General features: G+C 42.1%; 1 protein-coding gene across 1 annotated transcript; it reads right to left on the bottom strand.

The window, feature by feature from the left end:
- Positions 1–204: 204 nt before the first annotated feature.
- TNFSF11 (TNF superfamily member 11) lies at positions 205–23,724 on the bottom strand. Its single transcript, XM_068395439.1, has 5 exons — positions 23,503–23,724; positions 15,741–15,908; positions 9,040–9,085; positions 8,859–8,957; positions 205–626 (listed from the first exon to the last, which is right to left on the bottom strand). The coding sequence occupies exons 1-5, from the start codon at positions 23,722–23,724 to the stop codon at positions 205–207; spliced, it is 957 nt and encodes a 318-aa protein (XP_068251540.1).
- Positions 23,725–25,539: the final 1,815 nt, after the last annotated feature.

The raw sequence follows: 25,539 nt of genomic DNA, 5'->3' as shown, positions 1-25,539 counted from the left end.
ATAAGACTGAATCAGGAGAACTATGTAGTTTTGCTCTTCTGTGCATTTGTGGGAGTCCCGCTGAAGTCAGCACAGGGCAAAAACGTGTCTTTAGAGATACATGGCTTATACAGATGCAATTGGGTTGCAAAAGATTTTCAGTTCTGTCTTCAAGTTGTTTCTGGACCACTAAATGCGCAAATTTTCAGCACTCTAAAGAAATATTCAGTCTAAATCCCTTACTTTAAATGCCCCAAAATAAGTTGCTTCTTGTGATGAATCCAGTAGCAATGGGTTCGATACCTGGATACTTATCATTTCACCAGATTTTAATTTAAAAAACCCTCCTACATTGACAGAATAAAAATGAAATTCTGAATTCCCTGACCAGTATTTGGTGCTTCCTCCCTTCATCAACACATCAGAGCGCCTTATTTTAAGGTTTGTCTTAGTCATATACACCATGAGCTGAAGCCCTCTTTTAGTCAGGTTTCCTGAAGTTTCATGATGTCTAAAACAAATGTTGGCATAAAGGTAGTAAAATCCATCTTGATTAACAATTAGCTTTCCATCATTGAACGTCATATTTGATAAGTTTGCCTGGCCTTTGTCATGATGCCAGGACGTGAGGTTCACTTTGCGAGTTCCTGAAGAAAGGAGAGAAAAAAATAATTATTTATAAACATTTAACAAAACTCAATGTTTAGAAAGCAATCCATGGGTTTTTAGAATCAATAGCAACTACAGTTACATAGGCTAAAGTGAATATTAGACAATTATGATAAAAATTCATATGAAATTTCCTTTTTTCATCATGTGCTGGCTTATTTGACTTGCTATTTCTTACTGTCTGCCCTCCCACCAGAACAGCTGCTGGACCATGGCACAAAACATTGACTTGGCCAATGAGTTGATTATGCTAAGCAATCATGCAACAAGCTCTGTATAGAAATTGCATTCCACCTAAAACTCTCTTCAAGTAACAAATACTTGAGGGGAATTTGAAAAGAAAAGTTACTAATGAAAAAACAGCAAATCTTGTTATCAGTCTTTAACCCGTAAGTGTTTGCAAGGAATAACTGAACAAAATCTGAAAACAACTTAAACTGATAATTCCCCAAAGAGAAAGCTTATGAAAACTTTCATATTTTAAGTTCTTGTGACTGTAGTGGTACAAAGGTAAACACATTTTCATTTGAGAACACCAAAAAAATCGGGAAAAAAATCAGTACAATTGTGCATCTTTAGTACTACACAATAAATTGTCTAGACTTTAGATAGCACTTCAAGTGTTTATGACTTAAACTTTTTTATGCAAAAACAATGTTTAGACTTATCCCAGTGCTTGCGTATACCAGAATAAGGCTCCACAATCTGGATTAGTCATATCCTAGATATCTAGATAGTGGCCCACAGCACAATCCTAATTCTTTGATAATTGCATAAATGCTTATAGCTGTGCAATTACAGAATCACAGAATCAACTAGGTTGGAAGAGACCTCTGGGATCATTGAGTCCAACCTTTGACCTAACACCACCGCATCAACTAGACCATGGCACTAAGTGCCACATCTAGTCTTCTCATAAACACCTCCAGAGATGGTGACTCCACCACCTCCCTGGGCAGCCCATTCCAATGTCTAATGACCCCTTCTGTGAAGAAATTTTTCCTAATGTCTAACCTGAACCTCCCCTGCTGCAGCTTGAGGCTATGCCCTCTAGTGCTGTTGCTCGTTGCCTGGGAGAAGAGGCCAACCCCCACCCCGCTGCAACCTCCTTTCAGGTAGTTGTAGGGAGTGGTAAGGTTTCCCCTGAGACTATATATATTATAACTATTTGGAAGGTAAACTCAAATTCTTTGTTTAACATCTAGTGGAAGGTCTTGGAAAAAGACCTTTAGGAAGACAGATGTGATTCTGGATGCACTGCTCTTTTTTTTTTTTTCCCCTTTTCCTATTTTTATTTATTTTAAGTTTTAAACTAGAAACAATGAGCTGATATTCCATGCTTGGAGGAGAACAGTCCCCTTCAAGATGTCTTAAGCTGGAGATCCACAAATTAGGAAAGAAAATTATGATAATATTCTCTGTCTCTCCATAGAACATCACGCACGTGGGAATCAAAATAAGCACATAACAATTACCAAGTATGACTACCAAAAACGACAGATTAATAGAATTTACATAGGTGAACAGGCATTACTGAATTCCTTCTAACAGGTACACGTAAGCCTTTTCAGCTCTGCCTGCATGGTGGTGGCCTAGTAAACAGGAAGCTGTCCGTTATCTGTTAAGGTGACTGAATGCTCTGTGAAGAGATCGAAAAGGAGCTGAGAGACTGGAGATGTTTTGATTAGTTTGTCAGTTCAGCACTCTCACTGAAATCTAGCTTCACATATACAGGTACCAATGACCCCCCGGAACTTTGGCCCGAAAGGCACCTCCTGGGTGCTATCATCAAGTATCCACATTGTATCATCTCTTGCAGGTTTCAAGCTGGTCAAATCTCAGATGTTGTTTCATGTAGACCCTGGACATTAGGAAAAGGTTCTTCATTGAGAGGGTCATCAGTCACTGGAACAGGCTCCCCAGGGAAGTGGTCACAGCACCAAGCCCGTCAGAGTTCAGGAAGCATCTGGACAATGCTCTTAGTCATATGGATTAGTTTTAGGTAGTCCTGCGAGGAGTAGGGAGTTGGACTGGATGATCCTTATGGGTCCTTTCCAACTCAAGATATTGTATGATTCTACTACTGAGGCTGTGCTAAGAGATGGCCTGGCAGGAGGTCAGATAGGCACTGACAGAGAGCATTTGAGTCTTCCTTCCAAATCTGGTCACATTTGACACTTTGTTTTTGGTGGCACAGTGTTAAGAAGCAGCCTGCAACACCAGCCCAGATAGCATTGCTACTGCAGCACATGTATTATGTAGTGGTTTATCACAGTATTTTCTGTTGAGGAGCATGCCCCGCAGCATGCATCCTACAGCACCTTCCACCTCTCCAGCTTCACCACCATCCTGTTATAGCACTGACCTCATGTCACAGCCTCTGCCTGCAAAAGCAGAGGAATAGGCAACAGTGAGAGGAGAAGATCCAGCCAAGGCCCACAGAGGAAAGAGCATTGTCCTGAGAAAGCCACGCAGGCCCTCACCCTTCCTGATATGCACAAGCCACTAACACTCTACCATTTATTCAGTGTAATACACAGGGCATAACACATCAGATGAGTTGGCCAACTTCCTCCAAACCACTAGCAATTTTTTTTTTATGGATGCAAGCTAGAGCACAGGAAGTTCAACCTCAACATGAGGAAGAACTTCTTTACTGTAAGGGTTACAGAGCACTGGAACAGGCTCCCCAGAGAGGCTGTGGAGTCTCCTTCTCTGGAGACTTTCAAGACCCATCTGGATGTGTCCCTGTGTAACCTGCCCTAGATTGGTCCTGCTCTGGCAGGGGGGTTGGACTCGATCTCCAGAGGTCCCTTCCAACCCCTAACATTCTATGATTCTATGATTTTCAGCACACAAGACTAACTCCATTTGCTCCCTCTGAGGCACCCACAGCAGTGGGTCCACACAGGCACCAGAAGACCTTACACCTAAGGCTCTCAGTGCATCTAAATGCCTTCTTGGAATATTCAGTACCTTATTCTCCCAACATCAAACCAAAACAACCTATTCCCACCAAAATTTCCATGGCATATGGCAGGGCCCAGTGCCCTCTCCTCTGAGGATGTATGGAGGCATGCCCCAGAACCACCAGTGCTCACAAGCATGCTGGGGAAAAGCCCCAGGTATATGTGATTAGTTAAAAAGATGCCTCCTGGATTTGTTTGTGCAGAAAGACATGAGGGGAAGTATAGACAGGGGAATTTGAGAGCTATGAGTGTTCCCTAACTGCCAAGGGCAAGCAACTTCTGCATGTGAGAGGAATACTTTAATAGCAGTCTAGAACAAAAAGCTTCGGCATTCTTCCACAAAGACTTGAGCAAAGCACAGGCTGTCAAAGGCAGATCATAAATAGTTGCTCCCCTATGGCTTCAGTACAGACAGGTAGAAATTATACAGCCAGGTAGAAATTATACAAGCAAAATCATACAGGGAAGCTGTCTTCTGTGCAGTGCCTCAGAAAAACTTCTGAAAACCATCAAATAATTGGAAGCGACACTAAGATCTTAAGTCTCTTAGCCTGGAATTATTCACCTGCGAGAGATGCTGAGATAGGGGTACCAGAGTACACCTCTGAAGCACTGGGAATAGCTGAGGAAGTTGTAGAACTTTTTGTTCACAGTGTTAAGTCTGCCAGAAATATTGCCCCAAGGAGGCTGGGCCACCTTCAAGATGAGAAGAATAGGCAAGAAATCATTGCTTGGATCAGAGGAGGGGCACAGAGATATAGGACAGCAATGTATATATATGACTGAACAGAAAGGCATGCTAGTATGCTGTGACTGACTGGTGGCACACGGGGTAGTTGCTAGGCAGATTTTATTTACCCAGCAAGTAAACTATTTAGTTGCCAGTCTTAATCAAGTAGCAATTTGGAAGAAATCCTTAGTGGGAATGCATGATTCTCTGCTGAAGAAGGGGGAAGAGAGAAAATAAGTACCACAGTCACTTGTAATTGAAATGCTGAGAGGAGCTCTGGGTGAAGTTTGTTCACACTGTTTTGGTGTTGAGAGGAATATGCATCATTCACCCATGGTCAGGTGGAGGGACAGGCCAAGAGATGATGGAAGATGACCCTTAGTTAGCCTAGATAACTTCTGGAAGTCCCTTCCAACCTAAATTATAACATTATGATTGTATTAACAGAAGCGGATGGGCATTTTGCCACAATTCAGATCTTCACAAGAGGCAGGCCACAGCCAGCAGCACAGCATAAAGATGCACTGGTAAGAGTTATGCCATGTAACCTTCAATGGAAGGAGCGAGCAGGCGCTCAGCACTTGTGGTGGTAATACACTCAACTTCGGAGACACCCAAACAAGCAGTACCCCAAAACACAAGCACAGGAGGAAACTGGAGCACACAAGTGCCAAATCAGCTGTCCATATATCAGAAACTCTGAAACATAACCCAAGCCATGGGACAGTCAGAAATGCTGGAATACAGTATCTTCTGTGATAAAATTTACTATGAAGCCATGAAAAAAATAGCACAAGGTAAGTCATATTGACAGAGAAGGAAGAGGTCAGAGAGCAATAATGAGTAAGATAACCTTCCAGACACAGTAAAAAGTATTAAAAAAAAAATCCAGATAATTAATACACAGTTTTGCTGGTAACTGAAGACAAATCAAAACAACATCTTGGATATTTGTGTGCATGAACTAAGACAAATGAGTTTAAATAAAACTAATTAGTAAGAGGGAAGATGATGGGAGGGGAACAGAGGAGAAAGCAGCCCTGTATTGATAATTTGTTTGCATCCTAGTAGCTTGCAGATATAAATAAAGCCTGAGGGAAGGACCAAAGCCCTGTTTGCTCTGAAAAACTGTTTTGGAGGCAAAGGACAGCTAAGCTGAACCTGTAGCTGTAAATAGCTCAGAATCCTCCAGTGTTTCCTTAGACAGCTAAAGGTATCAATTCACATCCCAAGCAATATATTTAACATCTACATTTATTTCTGTTTGTGATTTTCTCCTTTAAACGGTTGCTAATTTCTGTAATCAATTTATAAACCAAAATTCACTGTTTTCATTTAAAACCTAGGTAGCATTTATAGTGAGCTCTGGTAAAAAGCAACCAGCAAGCATCCAGCTTTAACCTAAGGCAGCAAACCTAAAAAATACACACAGCAAGCCAAACCACTATGGCTTCTGCAGCCAATTGATGGGTGGGGACACCAAGATCTGGGAAGGATTATTTTCCCCCTCCCTCACGCTCCCCCCAGCTGCAAAAGTCTATTTGGGGCTTGATATTACTGTGAACCAGGTAAAAGGAAAATGTTCCCTCACAGACACTGCTCACTGCCCCTTCATGAAGGGTGTTCAGTGGCAAACTACTTAAAATAAAATCCTGTTTGACAGTGATGAAGACTAATTTTTTCTTTTCCTGACATTGTTTATTTTGGGTCAGACTGATGACAGCAGAGAACCTTAAAATACTAAGAACAGATCTGTCCAGACTCACGGATAGCATAAAACAATTTAGAAGGATTTCAGACATGTAGGGTAAGGAACAGGGGAAGAAAATAGAAATTGCCATTTACAGTCAGAGGAAACAGGACAGAAGAGAAAAACCTGTGATCCTCATGCAAACTATTCATCCCTTATGCTGGTTATTAACCTCTATGCCACCCAGCCAAGTGGGTACTGCCTCGTACCAGTGAGCATGATACTAAAGTGCCTCACAACCAGTAGGTTCAGGGTTCCAGCTATCCATAAGGATGCAGCGCCTCACTGCTGCAATGCCCACAAGGACTGCAGAAGCTGTGCTCGTGATTAACGTCCTGGCAATGCTCTTCCAAAGGAGGCAGAAGCTATATGTGCCAGATCAGGAGGGAGTATGTCCAACTCATCACATTGGTAAGGGGGTGATCTCCTCCAAGGGGAAACAAAGCAGCTTGTTGTCACAGGCACTGTATTTCTGAGAGCTCCTGCAGCCTGTGCTGTTAAAAAAAACACGTGAAGAGGGCAAGCAAGAGCAATGCCTCCCTTGCCATTACCCACAGATGTGCTACATCACTCCCTAAAAGGTTAATGCAGTGATATACAACAGTAAAAATTATCAGCTGCTAGCCCTGATAAAAAATAGAGTTTATAGCAACATTCAGGTACACAGCAAATAAATTCCCCACAGGAAAAAGTGGATTTCACAGTGTAACATTGACACACTCCACTTCTGTAGATGTGTGATCTGTCTCTATAATTAGCAAATTAATTGAATCCTTCCAAAGACAAAATGCTAAGACAAGTTTACTGATACTGCATCTTCTACTATTGACCTATGTCAAAAGCCAAAATCTGACTGAAACAGAAGCTTGTCAGGAGGCATTTGAGCCAATAAGAAAGCCTGTAGAAGTTCTGACTGCCATCTGACAAGCTGCTTAAGCTCTCTGCTTATAAAGCTCTGGATTTTAGCAATGCCAATGCACTTGAGGGGAGAAAGAATCCTATCGCTCCAGGCAAGAAGCTAACCCCTTGGGTACATACAGAAGTGTTTCGTCTTTAAATAGAGCAGGAGCAAGGTATTACTATGCAGGCTGCTGAAATCTCAGATTTCAAGCCTCAACACAGCATTCCCCTTCAGTTTGGTTATATAAAACAGAAAAGTGATGCACGTAGCTTAATTAACAAGGAGTTCAGCACTGCAGAATGTATACATCTTCAGAAGAAGAAGACAGTGGTGATCAATAGCCCCTCCTATCTTGAGATCCTCTGTCTGATAGCTTCAGAATAAACTCTGGTTTACTCCTACCACACCAGTAATGATTGTTGTGTTCAGAATACAGAGAGAAAAATCTCAAGTGACAGTGCCCCAGTGCAAAAAAGGAAACAGTAGTAAGATATCTTAAAATTGTAGGAATGAATCTTTTCCTCTGGAGAGTGTTCCAAGGCAGACTCATGTCTTGTTCCCTTATATTGTACTAGTGAAGATACTCCCAAAGCCATCCAAAGATACCTGTGGGTAGAAAATAAGAGCTCTGGCAAGATAAAAGAATGCCATCCTCTTACCACAGGGGCAGATAAAAGCCACAGGAACACTTCCCCCCCCCCCCCCAATAGCTCAGAAACATACTGCATCCAAGTCAACACACTGACCAGAAACCCTGTTGCTCAGAGTACAACGCTATGATCTTTGTTCTTCCTGCTGCTGGGCTAGATGGATGCAGAGAGACCCTTATGAAGCTTTGGCATGTCTGAACATCAGGAAGGTCCTGGGATTCTTGATGTGAAAAAGTCTATACTAGCCCTTCAACATAATGAATGGAATACAACAAAACCTTTTCAACACGCCATTAGCAGAACGAAACACTTGCTGTAAATTCAGCCCTATGCTATGAGAGTGCAATGTACACACAGAGGGCAGGGAACTAGCAGGCAAGTTATAACAATGACATTGGGACTGCAGTTCTAGGATTTCAACAGCTCAAAATGAAAGATGTGCTTCCTTTATGGCAAGTTCTTAGACTGATGGGCACCTGACATGCTTGTGTGTTGTGTATTCATGTAAGATTCTCAGCTTCCAGATCCACCCTGAAGACAAATGCTGTGTCACCCAGTACAGACCAGATTACACTTCAACACACAAAAGGAGTGTTGCTGTGAAGGGCTGAATGGGTGGACATAAGACATTCTTGAATTTTACAGCAGAAAACAACACATTTCTTCACCTGACAACAGCACAAAAAAATCTTAGACTCAAAGGAACCTGCAAGATCTGGATTCTGGCTAATGTTTGTCCCAGTATATCCTTGTATGTATGTGTATATGTATGCATATGTCTGTGTATGTATAGCTATAGCTGATGTCCAGTGTGAGTGAAGAACTCCAGATGGGCCTTACTAGCCAAAGAAAATAAGAAGCTTCAGAGGAGAGCATTCAATGTATACCTTCATTCCTCACCTGAAGACAGCACAAAGAGGCAAGCCAAGCCCTCAGAGCTTGATCATGAAAACTGGTCATGTGAAATGGAGGCCGTTCAACACATAACAGACTGATGTCAGGCATCTGAGGCAAAGGCGAGCTATCCTCCTGTTAACATTGACCCTGCTGCCTCTGAAATCCTTTAACGCATCCAATTTATTCTCATTATCAAAAGCCATTTCTGAAATCCCAGTCTGTGTATTCGAGTATTGCCGAACTATTTTCTTATACTTTACTGTTTAATACATTTATAGTAGCATTGGAAGTACTCACTTAAAACTGAACTTACCAGATGGGATATTCTTATCATCAATAATGAGATGGGCAAAAGGCTGCTTCTCACGTTTGTTTTGATTGTACAGATCCATTCCTACTGCCTCCATTGCAGCTAGAGATAAAAAAATTGCGTTACCTCAGAAAGACAAGTTTAGTAGAACTAAAATATTTGTTACTTATAAACCAGCACCTACCTTTTTCTGGTCTTGGTGGTGCTCTTCCCATGACACGCTGGACTTCCTAAAATGAGAAAGAGCCATTGCTTTGACGTTGCCTTGTTTTTGTAATATTGTCTACTGCAGGTAGTTTGCACAATTACAACACTCTGTGTATGTATATGTGGGGGCTGTTCTACCTACAGCATATTCAGATGCCTGGGATACATATTCTCATGTTTACATGATATATAATATGAACGCACAATCTAGGTGCCACAATCAAATTACTTCCCCCGTCCAATACATCTGATAAAGGCGGATAGGAATGGTGGTGTGTATGATCACTGCACTATTTATTGAAGTAGTGGTGACAGGACATTTACAACCTTTTCTACTTACTGCACTTGGAATATTTCTCTAAGTATAACGGAACAATGACTGCTAAGAATGCATCACATAAAACAATGGAGTTTATGAACTGATTTAATTACTTAGGGTCAAAAGGTAATGAAAGAGGCAGTTCTACACAGGGACTAGTGTGGAATCACACTAAAAACTAAGGGAAGTTAAGCTCTGAATTTCATTTGTGATGAGATAAATGGATGTGGTAAATGAAAACCTCCACTCCTCACACTTGACCACTAACAGGGGAGGTTGCAAGACTACAAGGCTTTATAACCAAGACTCACTTCTAACAAGGTATGCAGGAACTGAAGGATTAAGTATCTTCCACATCTGCACTGGGCCAAATGGACTGGGTGCCAGAGTTTGGAAGTATGCATTCTTCAAAGCTGCAGATTAATTTTAACATGAATGAAACCCATGTTACCCAAAACCACAACCACCACAAGTAACAGACAACAGGCACCATACATTTTAATAATCCACACCTGTTTTCCTCTTGAGAAAACATACAAACAGCAATTCTCAAACATCTAAGCAGCCTTGTTCCTGTTACAAGCCTGGACTGAGTCTTGGTAATATTAAGTTCGCTCCTCAGTTCTGTCCCCTGTTCCCCCACGACTCTGTTCATCTCTGTTTTCTAAAAAACAGGAGTAATATCCTACTTGCTATTCAGAATACCTCATACCATGGAGTCATCAAGAAGATGTTTAGTAAAAGGAAACATTTTGCTGAAGACAGCAAATCATATCTCATCTTTGAAACCTAAGAGCAGTCCTTTGTTTTGTCTTTATGTCACACATATTGCTGGTTGTCTGAGTCAATACCATGTATATGCAATACGCCTCCAATTTGGCTAGATCAGCAATGTTCCATTGTGTTCTCAATCACTGCAGTGTTTCAGAATTTGAAATCATGCTTTGAAAACACCTAAAGTCCTGCTTTTATGTAATTTTGCAGCCACAGTGAAATCCGTAACGCCTTAGCCAGTGCATTTATTACTCTCACTTTCCTCTTTCAGTAGGTGTTTAAATGTTAAACCAAAATGAAAAGCCACAGCAGTATGGAAGTTGTAGTATGACTATCAAAGCATAATACTTCAGCAGAGACATGCTGATTTTGAAGATAAGAATCATTAAGATGCTTTCTGCTGTAGAGACGAGAAGAAAAGCAGAAGAATCGCAACTTCAAAAAAAGCAAAACCCATGTCCACCTCCCCCATTTACATTCACTTCCTCTCTCTGATCTTCCTACTTCAGTGTCAGTTCTAGGAGCATGAGAACGAAGCTCAATTCTAGGAGCTGCACACCAGCATCAGCCTCTAACCACACTTGAGCTCTTTAACTTCATCAGAAGTCGGAAGATGACAAAAAATTGCAAGTATTAGATACTGCAAAAAAAGTGGCAAAGGCCTCTTAAGAAAACAGCACATAAGGTAAAAGAGACTGGGAGATGGACCGCACTCTCGGAGGTTACTGCATCACACCTACTCCCAACCCTTTCCCTATAAAGGGGAGACTCCTTTGTTTTCTTGCTTTCTTAATGGAAACTTCTCAGATGTGGAGTCTGCTTTCATATCCTTTCCTTCTGAGGGAGGTCATAATGTACTTGCCTGGAGAGCCTATTGAGCAGATCCAGAAAGAGCTATGTACATTTTAATCTCCTATTATCTAAACTGTTACTAAAAAAAAATCCTGTAGTTGGTAACTGCACAGCCCTTGAAGCCCTTGAACTGGCCAATCGCTATCCTTAAAGTAGATTTTTCTTAGGAGTAGAGGGTTCTGTTTCTGCACATTTCCAAAGATACTCTACCTTGAGCAGCTGGGTACCTCACCTTCTGAGATCCAGCAGCCTGACTCAGCTCATCTTCCATGCAGAAAGGCTGTAGTCTTCATGAAATGCACTCTGAGCTGCTTTCTTTCTAACTGTTGGTGGTGCTGTTCATCTGCAACATCACCACTTGGTAAGCAGAACAGCTACCCAGGAAGACATGGGTCCACAGCTCTCCTTGTCCTTACAGTCTTGAGCTTACTTTCCTGTTTCCTAGGAGCACCTCTGACAGAAACACTCTCCTGTACTCATCTTGAAGCTATTCTACTATGCAATTAGGAATGCAAGTGTCATTACAACAAAAGGGAGATTATAAGTGTGAGCCCAACTCTAACACACTGAGAAGAACAGGAGACTAGCTCATGTTCATTGACTCTTGTCATTGGATTAGAAGTGGCTAGCCCGTGGCCAGAACACAGAAATCTTCCATCAACCGAGTTCTCCAAACACTGGACTAGTGTCAAGTTCTTCACTTGATTCTGACCAGCCGCACAAAATTTTGACATTCCTTTCTGTTCTGTTGCCCAGGCTTCCAAAAGGAAGGTCAAATACACAAACTAGTCCCTAGATAACAGAGATGGAGCTGTGGGTTTCCTCCTGAAGAATAAGTAGTTCAACACTTCTCTTGATTTTTTGCTTCAAGTTTCTACAGTTCCAAGGTGCTGATACACAACATACCTTAGAAAAGCATTTTAGTCTGTACTTGCTTCTGACCCTGAAGGACTCAAGGATCACATTTTTCAGTGGATGTCTGAAGATATCCAGATGTCTAAAGATGGCCTCTTAGTGGGATTATAAAAATCCCCAGCATCCTTACTGCAAGGAATGAAGAGCTAGGATTTTCCAAATCTTTAAAGTATCAACTGCACTCTTTAGCACCTGAGTGTCTTTAAGTATCTCATACCTAATCACAATGTACACTACCATTAAGAAAGCAGAAACAGCTCAACCTGTCACTAAGACACTGCTATAACGGCATAAGAACTGCTGACAAAATATTACCAGTGACTTCTCTTATGACTCCAACCCATGGAACCATGTATGCTACCAAGCTGTCAAGTTATTTTTAGAAAAATTGTACACAAAAAAATCACACTACTCTGTTAGTCTTACGATAAGCTTCACTCGTACACCTTTGCGTCATTTGCTCACTGCCCACCAAGTCAACTCTGCTGACCTCTTTCCCACATTCCAGCCTCCTTCATACAGTCACTGTTTGAACAACAGACAAGTAGCCAGTCACAAAAATGACAAATGTGTCTTCCTTCATCCAAAAAATTTAGGAGGCCATTGGGAAGCTGCAAAACTTTCACATTTTAAAAGCAAAAATCATGCTGGAAAGTTGGGAACTACTCTTTCCTTATCCACAGCAGGCTGCAGGTTTTAACCCTTAGCATCTCAGCATCCTCAAAACAAAAACAACTCTTGCTCTTCAAATTATGTCCAATGTTCAGGATGCAGAGACAAGGCTACATTTGAATACGTGACATTTGTGAATGATTTTTCCTGTCCTTTGGCTTTTACAATATCTCAGTATCTACTCTGAGCAGCTATACGTAGCTTTTTGAGACCAATCAGAAGAGAACCTCTCTGGACATTCATGTATTGCTTCAGCTGTGATCTTAGAGCTCCTTTATGCAGTTGTTTCTTCTACTACCTGAGTGCTTTAAGTCCAGCTAACACCAGGAAGAAGTATCTGATTATCTTGCCAGAAATTCAGCAACTTGAAGAATGTTAATCAGGGAGGAAGTGAAATAGAAAGTACATGAACCAATATTCATCAGAAGATAGCTTAGAGAACAGCACTACAACCTCTATCCAAATGAGTAGTCTATTGGCCACAGGAAAAAAAAAAAGGCATGTAAGGTTGGGGTACAGAAACTGATATTTTAACAACTTACAGCAATCACTCATGAAACCCTGACTTTGTCCATAACTACATGCACTTTAAATGTTTGCTAAGTATATAGATTTCTCTATAAGTGCTGCCCTGGAGGTCTAGCAAAGTACTCTTGCCATGTGGGAGACTAGTTTATGCCTGAACTCCCCAAGCTGCTAGAAGCTGGGAGTATTGCCAAGAAAAGTTACTTATAAATTGACCCAAAATATGTTTGTAGTCCTTTCTACTTCAGGCTCATAACAGACTTCATAAGAACTGTGGTTTGTGCATCTGGACTGGCAAAAGGTTTTTAGGGTTATGCAAAAAAAATTAAGCAAACAGGCTAGGAAAGTATATTATTTGTCTCCTTGAAAGTTTATATGCAAAATGTGCTTTCTACTGAGTAAGCTGCTCCCTAAGCAGTATTTTTATCCTGGAATATGTTAATGAATTCACCATTAGATTTTGATTAAAACAAAATATGTAATTATTATTTTTTCAGGAGACAAATGTTTCTAGTGCAGCCTTACTACACTGATTTTCATAAGAGCACTTTCATTTTCAACTTCAATCCCTGCTTTAGATTTAAGCACTAGGTCTACAGGTGTGCAAAGAAAACAGATGAGAACCAGCAAGTTGTCTATTTTCATTTCCTGAATGGCTTGAATTGCAAAAGACAAAATATTGAAAAAAATCACAAAACTTAAACGGTATTTTAAAGCATTCCATTTCAGTCACTTAACATGCTGCCAATTCAAATAAGAATACTGGTTCTTAAAACACACACAGGTTAGATTCTCCTTCAGGAAAGTGAAGGAAGCACAGACGATAGGAAACCTCTTTCAAGTCACAAAAGCTGCATTCCCACACATAAAGAACTAGCACGACTGGAAGTAAGATTCAGCTGCATCTCTGCCCTTCATTGTAGCAGAGCCAATGAAATGCAGAGCTTACAGAACATGATAAAGTATAATTTTGCCTTAACACTGTTTCTTTCACTTCTCTGATATATGGAAACATGCAAATATAGCTCCAGGGAAGCATTTTCCTATTCTTCTCTGTGTCATCAATATATGATGACAAAGCATCCAGAACACTGACCCAGCTGCTTAATACATTCTGTTGCATTCAAATGAAATTCAGAGTCTGATTACTTTGGCAAGGGAAATTTTATTGTTCTCGAACTAATGGTCATCAGCCAAAAAAGTTACCCCTACTCACTATTTATCTTGGCCACAAACATTGCAGCTTTTAACCTCCATCCAGAATGGCAAGATATGCAGCCTCAAGTAAAGCCAATGCCTCTGTTGAGTAACCAGCAGCGAATGACCAGAATACAGGGCTTCCTATTAACTTACTGTAACAAGCTCCTTGCTCTGTCATGGGAGCTGCATGAACGAGCAGTCTAGTACCAGCACACAGAACACAGAAGCAGATGTAGTGTGAGACAGTCTATGAAATGCTGGAAGACAGAACTAATCCTACAGAGTTAACCTTTTTTTTTTTTTTCCCCTTAAGCTTTTCAAGGAGGTGGCTAGCAAACGGGACAAGACATGAACTCCCAGGATTCTTTAAGTTTTGTTCACATAAAAATCTGTCACTCAGGGTACTCTGTTGAAAGCAAGCATTAGCAGAATTAAAGTGCCATATAATTAACTCAAGTACAATTCACTCTGTAAAGTGTACCTGAGTTCAGCTCAAATCTAATGTAGTATCCTTTATGAAAAACTGACAGTCTTATGCAGATGTGAAGAAGTAGTAATGGACCTGGTAAACCAGGAAAACCAAATAGCAGAGCAGACATTCAGCTTTTAAATAGCCCATAATTAGCACTAAACACTACCATGAACACGCAAAGACATCAAAGGCGGTAACTGCAGTGAGAGGTGATTGTGACATATATCCAGCTTGCCTAGGCTTCCTCATTAGGGCTGACTTCTTTAGCTGACTACTTTTGTTATTTGTGTTTGGAAACAAGCTGTCATTCTCAACTGCTGGGCAAAGACTGCCCGGTTATTGTGCTATGGCAAAGTAGCTCTTCTGCCAGTGTGGGAATGGTCTGCACAGAACAGATAACTGGCCAAGTGAGTAAAAAAAAAAGAAAAAGGAGATACTATCCCTCATTTTGGGTTGCAGAAAGAGTAAGAAACAAGAGCAAATGTTATCTCCTCTGTCTTTTGGGCAATATTTTGCTTGTTCATGATCTTAACTTCGGACAATCTTGTCAGAAACAGAGTCAGGAAGATTGCTTTGAAAAAAAATGTGGAACTGTCCTTTCTTATGAACATTCAAAGTGTTGGCAAATCTATACAAATATTAGGTTAAATGCCTACCATTCAGGCCCATCCAAATGTCAGAATGGCCAATCAACTAACAGCAATCATAGTTTTCTCAGTGCAACTTCAAGTCTTCCTTTCTTAAAAAAAAATGTGTTTGAATACAGAATTGGTTAACCACTACCAGGTTCATGAGGAAACACAACATGATCTCAGATGCAACTTCAGGCATTATTCGAACACCAGGAAATACTTTCTAGAACTTACCTCCAAATACAGATGCTGGAAAAATTGTTGTAAGTTCAACAGGAACACAAAATAAAGGAACACACATTCTGTCTGCCACTTACCTTCTGCACAGCTCTTTGGAGAGCCTGTTTCATGCTTCTACATGATTCTGGCATTAACTTCGCTTCTTGATTTTCAAAGGATGTATCATGCAAATCTGTATTTTCTTGATGTCCAAAAAGTGTTCTGACACAGTGTGCATGTTCTTTTGAAATTCTAGTAGGGTCCATCTGAAATAAATATAAGCACAACCACAGTTTTAAGTGTCTGTCCAAGAGACATTATGACCATTTAAGTCAGGGAGAAGTTTCAACCACCTAAAAGACTGGCACCTAGCTAAGTTTATTATCTAAATTGTCATTGTAAACAATGAAGAGAGAAAAAGTCCCCCATATGGACGTTTACTTCCTCCAACAAGTGTGTGAGATCAGAGAACGAATTATCTTCAGGATCTGCCTAGTTCATTAGCTTAGACTGGATAGCTGGCTTTCAAAAGTTAAGATAAATCCCACTCGTACAGTAAAATTAGTAATCCTGAATTCCATTTTTTGACCACTCATTGCAATATCACAGTTATTTTAGCAGGGAACATACACAGCCATCCTATCTGTAAAAACTATAGTTTGCAAGATGAGACACAAATGCCAAGCAGAGGAACTTGGGGAAAGTATGTACAACATCTGGCACATCATTTTCAAGAGGAGAAACAGAAGAACAGAAGACATTTATCACTGAAACTATTTTATGGGCAAGAGATATTGTTGCATGAAGCAGTCACCAAGCAAGACAGCACAAATTCAGAAAGACCAAAAGATGATAAAACTGTACCACAAAACACCTCTGCCTCATGGAACAAAGACTGGTAAATCTAGAATACCTGCAAGATATTTTTAGCAATCACTCTTTGTGACTGTTTCAAATATACTTTTAAACTGTAAGTTTAGAATTCTCTTGAATTCTATCAGTTAGATAAATTTGAAGGATATTCCAAGGATTAGGATTGTGCCTTGTCAGAGTTTAATTATGTAAACATTATTTAAGCCGTTTCACCCTCTCTCCCCACACTCCATATAGTTTTCATTCAAGAGATATTAACCACTGTCTTTCAGAGATGGCCTAAGACTCTCAGCAATTGTTCTCAACTTGTATTTATTCCGCTTTTACTTCAGGCTTGAAGGGTTTGTGCACGCAAAGTCTTGTCTAAGTTCTCTAACTGTATCAGCTGGTCTAATAAAGAACACTTATTTCTACCTTCCTGCGTAAGGTGGAAGGAACAATTTTATCTGAGAATTACAAAAGGTAATACATTATTTGTAATCACGATGAGGGAATGGCAAGACATTATGGATAGTGCCTGATCAATGTTCAGCTTCCTTCAACATAGCACTGAACAAAACAGAACATCAAAAGGAAGTTTTGCAGAATACAAAACAGGCAGAGTGAATCAAACACATTATATGATTTGTTCACACGAACATAAACTCAACTCCCTAAACCCAAAAAAGAACCCAAGGTAACTGAAAAGCATAAGGTTAGGGTTATAGAGGTGAATTTTAAGTCTACACCAGCCAGGCAGCCATCCAACAGACACACACTGCAGAGAAACATTTGTTGCACAGATGGCAACTCCAAATGCTGCCTCATCCAACACCATCCTTCTGCTGAAGTCTCCAGATGAGAGCTGTTTGCCTGATTCATTCAGACTAACATCAGCCCCCGTGACCTGGTTTAGCTGTCTCAGTTATCCCCGCAGATCTGGAATGAAACAGGTCAGAAAAGGTTCACCTGAAGATCAGAAGATGCCACAGCTTTGAGCAGAGGGGTAGAAATGAGTTACAGAACGGCTTGTGGGCAGTAACATCTTCCTGGGGTGGCCTGACACAGCCAAATCCAAAAAAAAAAAAGATCTGTGTACAGTCATTACAGCTCTATGAATGAAGCACTAAAAACTACACTAATGAATTCTGAAGTCAGCTAGTACAGTGCAGCCCCATTAACTGTTTAAGTGATCTAAACCAGCACCTCTGTGCTCTCACCTTCTTCACCACAAAATTTCATTCCTGGTTCTCAGTCTCCTCTTCCACAGCAATAACTTGGGAGGAATTTTTGCTGATCTCATTTCCTGAAAGCTGAGCACCCTGAAACCAACTCACTCCAGGTATCAGACAAGCATCAGAGCTAGTACAGGGACAAGCACAGGAATGAAAGAGCAGGAAGGCAGCACTAGCTTTAACAGCTGTAAAACTTCACCCAGAAAGGGTCTCTCCCAGTATGTTCCACTAGTATCCAGAACTCAGAAAATCAACTGTAAACTGAAAGAAAAAAAAATGAAGCTCAAAATATTTACTAACAGCTGCTAAAAGAGAATGACCTGGGTTGGAAGGTACCTCTGGAGGTCTCCAGTCCAGCCCCCTGCTTGAAGCAAGGCCAACTTGTAACTTAGGTCAGGCTGGTCAAGGCCTTGTCTAGCCAAGCTTTGTGGAATTTCCATCAATGGAGACTTTCAACCTCTCTGGGCAAACTGTTCTACAATTTAACCACTTTTATTGTGTTAAAACAGTGGTTTTGATGTCCAGCTACAGTTCTCCTTGCTGCAATTTACGTCTGTGCCTCTTGTTTTTGCTGGGCACTTCTGAAGAGCCTAAAGAGGTAGCTGAAAAGAGTGATTAACTTCCCTCACCTTAGTCTGTTCTTCTTTAGGTTCAAAGGATCCAGTTCTCCCTTTCTGATACACTACGGTCCCTAGTGATCATAGTGGACATCTGTTGGACTCTCTCCAGTTTGTTGATACACCTCTGGTACCGAGGGACCCAAAATAAGACCCCATTATTCCAGATGTAGCCTCTTATGTTGGGATTGTTACAGACCTGAGGGAATTAGGGTCTTCAACAGAATCTGGATGTCTCTTCCCCCCTTACACACACCACAGGATAAAAGATAGATAGCCACAGCAAATAACTGCCAGCAGATACTCATTTTTATCAGTAATTCTACTAGTGAGAGACTATTACCCCAGTTTTGGATTTATTTAAACGCATCTTTTGAAAAGTAGACAAGAAAACTAGGTTTTACAACACAAAGATTGTGAAATCCATAAAGGCCCAAGTGTCCAGCATGACAAATGATACGTAGCTAGACTTACCAGCTATCACCCATCAGCAATTAGTCAAATGTGTCACACAACACTCTGCTACAACAGTAACAGCAGATTGTACAGAAGCACTTTCTCAGATTAGAGTTTATCTGCTGAAGGCTTAAAACAGAAAACCAACATCTCTGCACCTACAGTTAAAAGACTGAAGGCTTAATGGAAACACTGTAACTGATACCTTCAGAAACCTAAAGCTGCGCAGCCCATCCTGACAAACTGCAAATCTCTAGAGATTCAGTGTTTGATAAAGTGAAGCTCTGATCTTGGGATTAGCTAACCCACCTGATTGCCCTTACCTTTTTCAAAGAATACCTAGCCTTCACCACATTTAACCATGGAAATCAGCTCGCTTGTCTGAAAACGCATTCTCAGAAATCCTGCATCTTATATCTTTATAAAGAACATGTATCGAACCACTATGGCTGTAAACAGACATTACCAAGCACTGAGACCAAAACTGTGGGCAAGAAGCAATGCACAGAAAAACTTCCAAGGACACGTTCTGAGAAGAACTTCTAAAGAGCCCGATGAAATACCAGAATGGCCTACAGGAAGCAGCTTGCTAACTTGCAAGGCACAGAGACCTTCAGCATGAAGTCCTAAAGATTTAATACCTGGAAGAAACATCAAGATGCAACCAAAAACTATCAGGGAAAGCTTTATAACACATTAAGTAAGCTAAATACCCTAGATGAATCAACCTATTTAAAGAGAGGAGTGTCTAGCCTATTTTTCCTGTGTTGCTGTTGTGCATACATCCATTGTGTCTGACCTTGGGAATCAGAACAAATCTTTTGGTGCCCCTTGATTTTCTGCATCTCTCATCATTCCAGTTGCATCTCTGGACTCTTTTCAACTAACTCAGGGCAGCCAAAATGAACTCCAGCACTGCGGATGAGACCAAATGAATTTACAGAATTAAGAATTTTTCGATGTTAAAAAGATTCAGTTTGATTTTAAAAGATACAATACATTCTAGCCAATGCTGCCTCAGCTACGCGATGTTACAGTATCACATTCTGCACTTAACTCCTTACAATAAGTGTTTACTGTTTATACTTGCACTTGTTTTCAAACTTAAACCAATTTCCAGATTATCAAATATCACTTTGCACTCCATGATCTTTCCTAACCACCAAGAAGGGGTTCTTCCAGGCTTCCAAAAAGTGCTAATGAACCCCAGCACGCTCTTTTCTGTTAGCCACTGCTCTAGAACACTCACGAAACTTTAGATGAAGTCTGAAAGGCAATTGTTTAAAAACATACTGTAATGAAAGTCAGAGTTCCACAGATGCATGAAATGACAATCAAAATCTGACTTCCAGCTCCCCATTTATCCAAGTGTGAATTATTTAATATGGCAGAATACTTAACATTTGTACAGACTTTTTTTTTTAATAGCAAAAATGGATAATCTTCGAGTTCTAGGTTAAACTATGGGAGTTAGACACCCAGGCCCCACATTTGGATTTGAGCACTTCCAGCTTGTTCCGCTGCCCTTCAGTTCAGCCAGTGTTAGACCAAATTCCCACTCTTTTATGATCTAACTACATTAAGGAAATAGGCCAGAAAGAAAAGTTTAAACGCAAAGCTTTTGGAGACTATACTTTAGCATTTACCTGTGAAAGTTAAATAAAGTACTTCGCCCTCTCACCTTGTGCTGTGCATGAGTCTCTATTATATGATGATCTCCAGCTGCTCTGAGTTTCTAACTAAATTTTCATGGCATTTTCATTGTTCATGAGCAAATATTCCTCATGAAGTATAAGCAAAATAAACACTTAAGACCAATACATTTTGTTAGTGTTGAATTTCTTGGATTCAGTACATTGCATGAAATGGTCCAAAAAGAAAAGCCAGAACATCTTAATGTTTTCATTTCAGAACACTATTACCAGAATACTGGTAAAATTGAATTCTTAGCTTTTTCTTTCTTTTTAGACATACCAGCTCATTGTCTCGTTTGCACTGCGCTGCATTATTCCTTGGCCACAAACATGTGTTTACCCGTGAAAATCTAGTGTCAGTCTTAGTTATGTGTCTTGTGAAATTCCAAATGCTCAAGCCACAAAATAAACAAAACTAAGGAAAAACCAAAACCTCAACTATTGTCTCAGCTCATATTGTGTCATGATCCAGCCCAAATGATTTTATGCAAATACAGATAAAATGTGTACGGTAAACTGAGTCAGAGTTTACTCAGCCTCTTAGGTAGAGTTTTAAAGAGCTTGTAAAATGCATAATTTCTTAATATTAGCCTATACAGTCAAATCTTGCTAATTCACATTTGGTTAATTCACCAACTGAACAATTCACATCTTTTCATGCACAGCTCCTACTATCAACTTCTCATTATTTTAACAAAATACACCACAATACTTAAGTTCTGTTATTAAAAGTACAAACTTAGATAGCTGAAACTTGTACTGAAAAGCACAAATTTTCATAGCTCAATACAACTAAACTTGACAGCAATCTTTTCAAAAGAAAGAGGTCAGATCATGTCCCACATAAACAAAACAACCTGCAAGACAGTTAAATAAGATTTATCTTCTGCAGGACCTACTATATTTTTCGATCTATCTTATTTCACAATAAGAAATTGCTGAACATGGATTATCATATCGTATTATTGTGAATTATGTACTTACTTCAAAAGTATATTTATTATTCTAATTTTCAGTCACAACAAAGACATTTTCTCCATTAGAAATTTTTCAGGCCATGACCTCAGTCAAGTGTACATCTAGCTACATGGTCTCTTTTGGATGTTTTGGAAGTTCAAGTTTACAAAGGACTCCATCCAACAGCATTACTCCAGATCTACCGGAACAAGAAACTGGCAAGAGAACTAAGCTGCCAAATGCAGAATTACACCCAGACTATGTAATTTTTTAAATCAAGGAAGCACAAGAAAAATAGTCATTATGGTAAGAAAGCTCTTTTTGCCCTTTGTTAGGCATGTGTGAAGCATTGACATGATCCTATCAGAAAGAGTCCTTAATAAGGGGGGGAAGGTAAAGAGAATGGTAATACAGGGTTTTCAAAAAGTATACTTTGATTAGTTGTTTTGATTGTAATGGCTCTCTAGCCTACTCATCGATGTATAGCTGTGCATTTCTATGAGCTATGCTTTGACAAAGATGTTTTTTCAAGTTCATAAAGATCTGGACTGAAAAACACTTCTCTGCCACAAGCTGAAGTAGGCATTAATTTATTTTAATGTCAAGCAAACAAGCAGCTTTAAGCTACTCTACAATGAGTCCCAGAAATTAAATGTCACTCTTCTGAAGCATACAGGATATGATTAACTAAGTACTGCATTGCTGTTCCGTTTTATTTTTGTAAAAATGGCAAACACAAAGCCATTGTCAGGGAGAAAATACGAACTGGTCTGCATAATAAATCATCAGCAGCGTTACTGTATATTTGATAGTCATTCATTTGTTTAAGTGGGTATACATTTGTGCAACATCTGTTTTCAGAGTGCACTTTGTTAAGAAATCCAGTCTGCTACATCAAGATCAAGCGTATCTACCTAGAAAGTAAACCGAAAGAAATGGGCTTCCACTCCCCACTGACTTCAAATGATAAATATAAACAGAAGTACCACTGCCATGAAGGCACTGAGACCCGTATTAACAGAACTGATTACTATATGACGAAAAAGCCAAGCAGAAAGCTAACACCTAGTCCCAAGAAGCAAGCAGCCGGCAGCCCCCTGCTTCCTCTGAGAGGGCTCAGCTGAACAGGGTAAGAGACGCAGCAGCGAGCGATCCAGCCAGCCAGCAGAGCCATTTCCAAGAAGCGGGCTCCTCTTCTCTCCGAAAGCCTAACTGCTCATCACCTCATCTCCCCCGCAGCGATACCTCCCTGTGCTCTTTTCTGCGCACACCGCTGCCTCTTTTGAAGCATCCCCTGGCAGACTTGCGGCCTGGCAGGCGAGGGGCAGCTCTCTTTCAGAAACGAGCTCCTGAGCTACAGCGGGCACCTGCGTCCGACGCCCGCTAACCCACAGACCCTGCTCCACAGTGCCTCTGCGCAGTCTGAAGGACAAACGATCCCAAGTGGTGTTGTGTGGTGGCTTTTTTTTCCTTCAAGACACTTCTCCTGCTGGTGAAACATTTATGGCAGTCGAAGACCTCAGTCACATCACACCGCTCTCCGGTGAATAACTGAAAGCTGATCATTAAAAGCGAAAGCCCCGCAAGACTTCAGGTGAAGGACCATTAAGCTGCTTCCTGAGTCGGGGACCCCTCACATCCGACCTCCCTGAGAAACCCTGTACCTCAATACACAACCATTAGGCCACAGCACTACCTAGAACAGCTCGCGCTGAGAAGCTCCAGTGACCAGCGGACAGCACAGGCCGGGCACGGTGCCGGAAGCCCTCCGGCCTGACGCCCTTCTCAAAGCTGGGCCAACTTCAGAGCCAGATAAAGTTGTTCTCTGCCCTTTCTTTAATTAATCTCCTCAACCCCACCGACGCGAGCACCTTCGCCTCTTCCGAACAGGGTCGGGGTGCGAGGCGGGCGCCCCCGCCCTGCCCGGCCGCTCCCTCACAGCGCGGCCGCCGGCGCCCCACGCCCGCCGCGAAGGCGGGAAGGGGCCGCGCCGACCCCCTCAGCCTCGACCCGCCGCCGTCTGCGAGCGGCAGCAGCGGCGCCGCTTACCTGAGCTCGGAAGTAGAGGAAGAGGGCGACGCTGCAGACCACCTGCCCCAGCCCCAGGAGGACGAGGGCGGCGAGAAGGGAGCGGGAGGCGGGCGGCGGGTGCGGGTGGGCCGGCAGCGGCGGCGGTGGCGGCGGCGCCGGGGCGCTCTCGTGGGCGGCGCCGCTGCCCAGCTCCTCGGAGCCGCGCAAGTACTTGGTGTAGTCTCGGCTGGCGCGCCGCATCGCGCCGCGGGCAGCTCCGCTCCGCTCGGACGGCTCCACAGGCGGCCAGCGGCTCCGCGGAGCTCCCCAGGCACGGCAAACAACCCCGCCGCCCCGGCCGGGCACCTCTTATAAACTGCGCGGCCAATCAGCCCCAACCGGCGTGACTCTCCCCCCCCGCTCCCAGCCACCGCCACACACATCACCACCACCCCCTCCTCGCCTCCCCTCCCCGAGCAGAGACCGGCCCCCGCCGGCCCGCCCGCCCCTGCCCCCGGAGCCCCGGTCTCCACCGCTGGGCCGGTCGCCCAGCGATCGCGGTCAGCGCTGCTCCGCCTCGCGGAGCGAAACTCTTCGCCTCCCCTCCACCATGAGTGAACAAAGCACAGGCAGCCCTGCCTCGGCCGGCTGCTGCCGGCCGCCGTCCCCTTGCCCCTTGCTCACCCCTGTCCTCGCTCAGGTTTGTGATGCACCCGGCAGCTGAGGCTTCTCTCAGCCCGTGGTCGCGTCTGGAGGGTCCTTTTCCCCCAAATCCCGGGGTACCTGGAAGTGGTGTGCACCCCAGGTGGCCCGCTTTGTCATCCCCTGTCCCCTTTGGTGTGTCCAGGTCCTCATGGGACCAAAGGCCTGCCAACGTCTCTGTGTTTTAACTCAGTTCTCGCTCAGGCCAGGCTAAAATGAGCACAAATGGTGGTGACTTGCACTGTCCAAAACAGGCAACGTAGTTCAGAGTCCTTTTAAAGGACTGGGGTAAAGAAATGTCAGAAAGCTGTGCTGGCAATTGGCTGGCACTGAAACCAGATGAGAGGCCCCCCCATCTCTCCTCACACAGCTGGTCTGCTACAGAGGCGTTTCCAAATGCCTGGTTAGGAACAACATCTTCCTGCGTTTGCCCCACCTCAACTTGCATTCAATACCAAAACTTCTTCCTCGTAAAGTCATGCTACACTTTGTAGGCATTTTGTTTCTCATGATTCTCTGGGGGTCCCGTTTAAGTCAAGTCTCCCCTTCATATACTTTAGAGTTTGTCCAGTTATAGTCTTTTCTGCCTCCAGATAGTCTTTCCTCCCTCTGGACTTTCGCTCATCAGGTTATCATCTACACTTTTGGAGATGTGACTATCTCTTTGGTAGATCCATCTTATGTACCTGACTAGTCCACTTTGTGGAAAGCGTTCTCCTAAATCCTATGAAAGTGCTTGTTGTAAAGGCAGTGGAGGTCTGCAGCCCTGTAAAATTCAGTGGGGAAATGGTCCAGACATAAAAGCAAGTGAGTTAAAGTCCGTCTCAGGCTTTGAAGAACATGGAAGAATGACGCAGATCCTTGTAGATCATTTTGACTGTAGAAAAACAGTCTAATTTTCAGCTCTTGATACATGAGAGAATATCCTGTTTAGGTCTGTCTAAGCTAAGAAACTGAGCAACTTTGCCTCCCAAAGATGTTGACTGAACCAGACATGATTACGTGCTCCAACAAATTAAAGGAAACTGTCTGAAATACACCAAACCACCATGCAACAAATTACTATCAAAATAAGCTGATAGCATTTAACACTGGACCCAAATAGTGCAATAGCAATTACTTCACTGACAATGAGACACATCTGAGAAATGATGGTGAGAGCACCTGCTTCCCAACATCACCCACCAGGAAGTCATGGAGCAATACCCCAACCTTGAATGGCTACCCATATCTCTTCTTTCCAAATGCTTACATTTATGCTCAGAAACATTGGCAGCATTGTGGTCTGTAAAGAATTTGAGGAATCGTTTCTCTAAGCGTGTCTCAACTTTTCTGAAAACAAAATTAAAGTAAACTAGCCACCACCCCCTGTAA

The sequence above is a fragment of the Nyctibius grandis genome, chromosome 2 (assembly GCF_013368605.1).
Source record: "Nyctibius grandis isolate bNycGra1 chromosome 2, bNycGra1.pri, whole genome shotgun sequence".
Classification (NCBI taxonomy): Eukaryota; Metazoa; Chordata; class Aves; order Nyctibiiformes; family Nyctibiidae; genus Nyctibius; species Nyctibius grandis.
The sequence above is the reverse complement of the archived record's forward strand: the minus strand, read 5'-3'. Positions and strand labels throughout refer to the sequence as shown.

Coding starts and splice junctions, on each gene's coding strand:
- TNFSF11 (XM_068395439.1), bottom strand. CDS start 23,724: ATGCGGCGCGCCAGCCGAGACTACACCAAGTACTTGCGCGGCTCCGAG. Junction 9,086..15,740: donor TCCAAAGAGCTGTGCAGAAG/GTAAGTGGCAGA, acceptor TTCTCATTTTAG/GAAGTCCAGCGTGTCATGGG. Junction 8,958..9,039: donor ACCACCAAGACCAGAAAAAG/GTAGGTGCTGGT, acceptor TTTTATCTCTAG/CTGCAATGGAGGCAGTAGGA.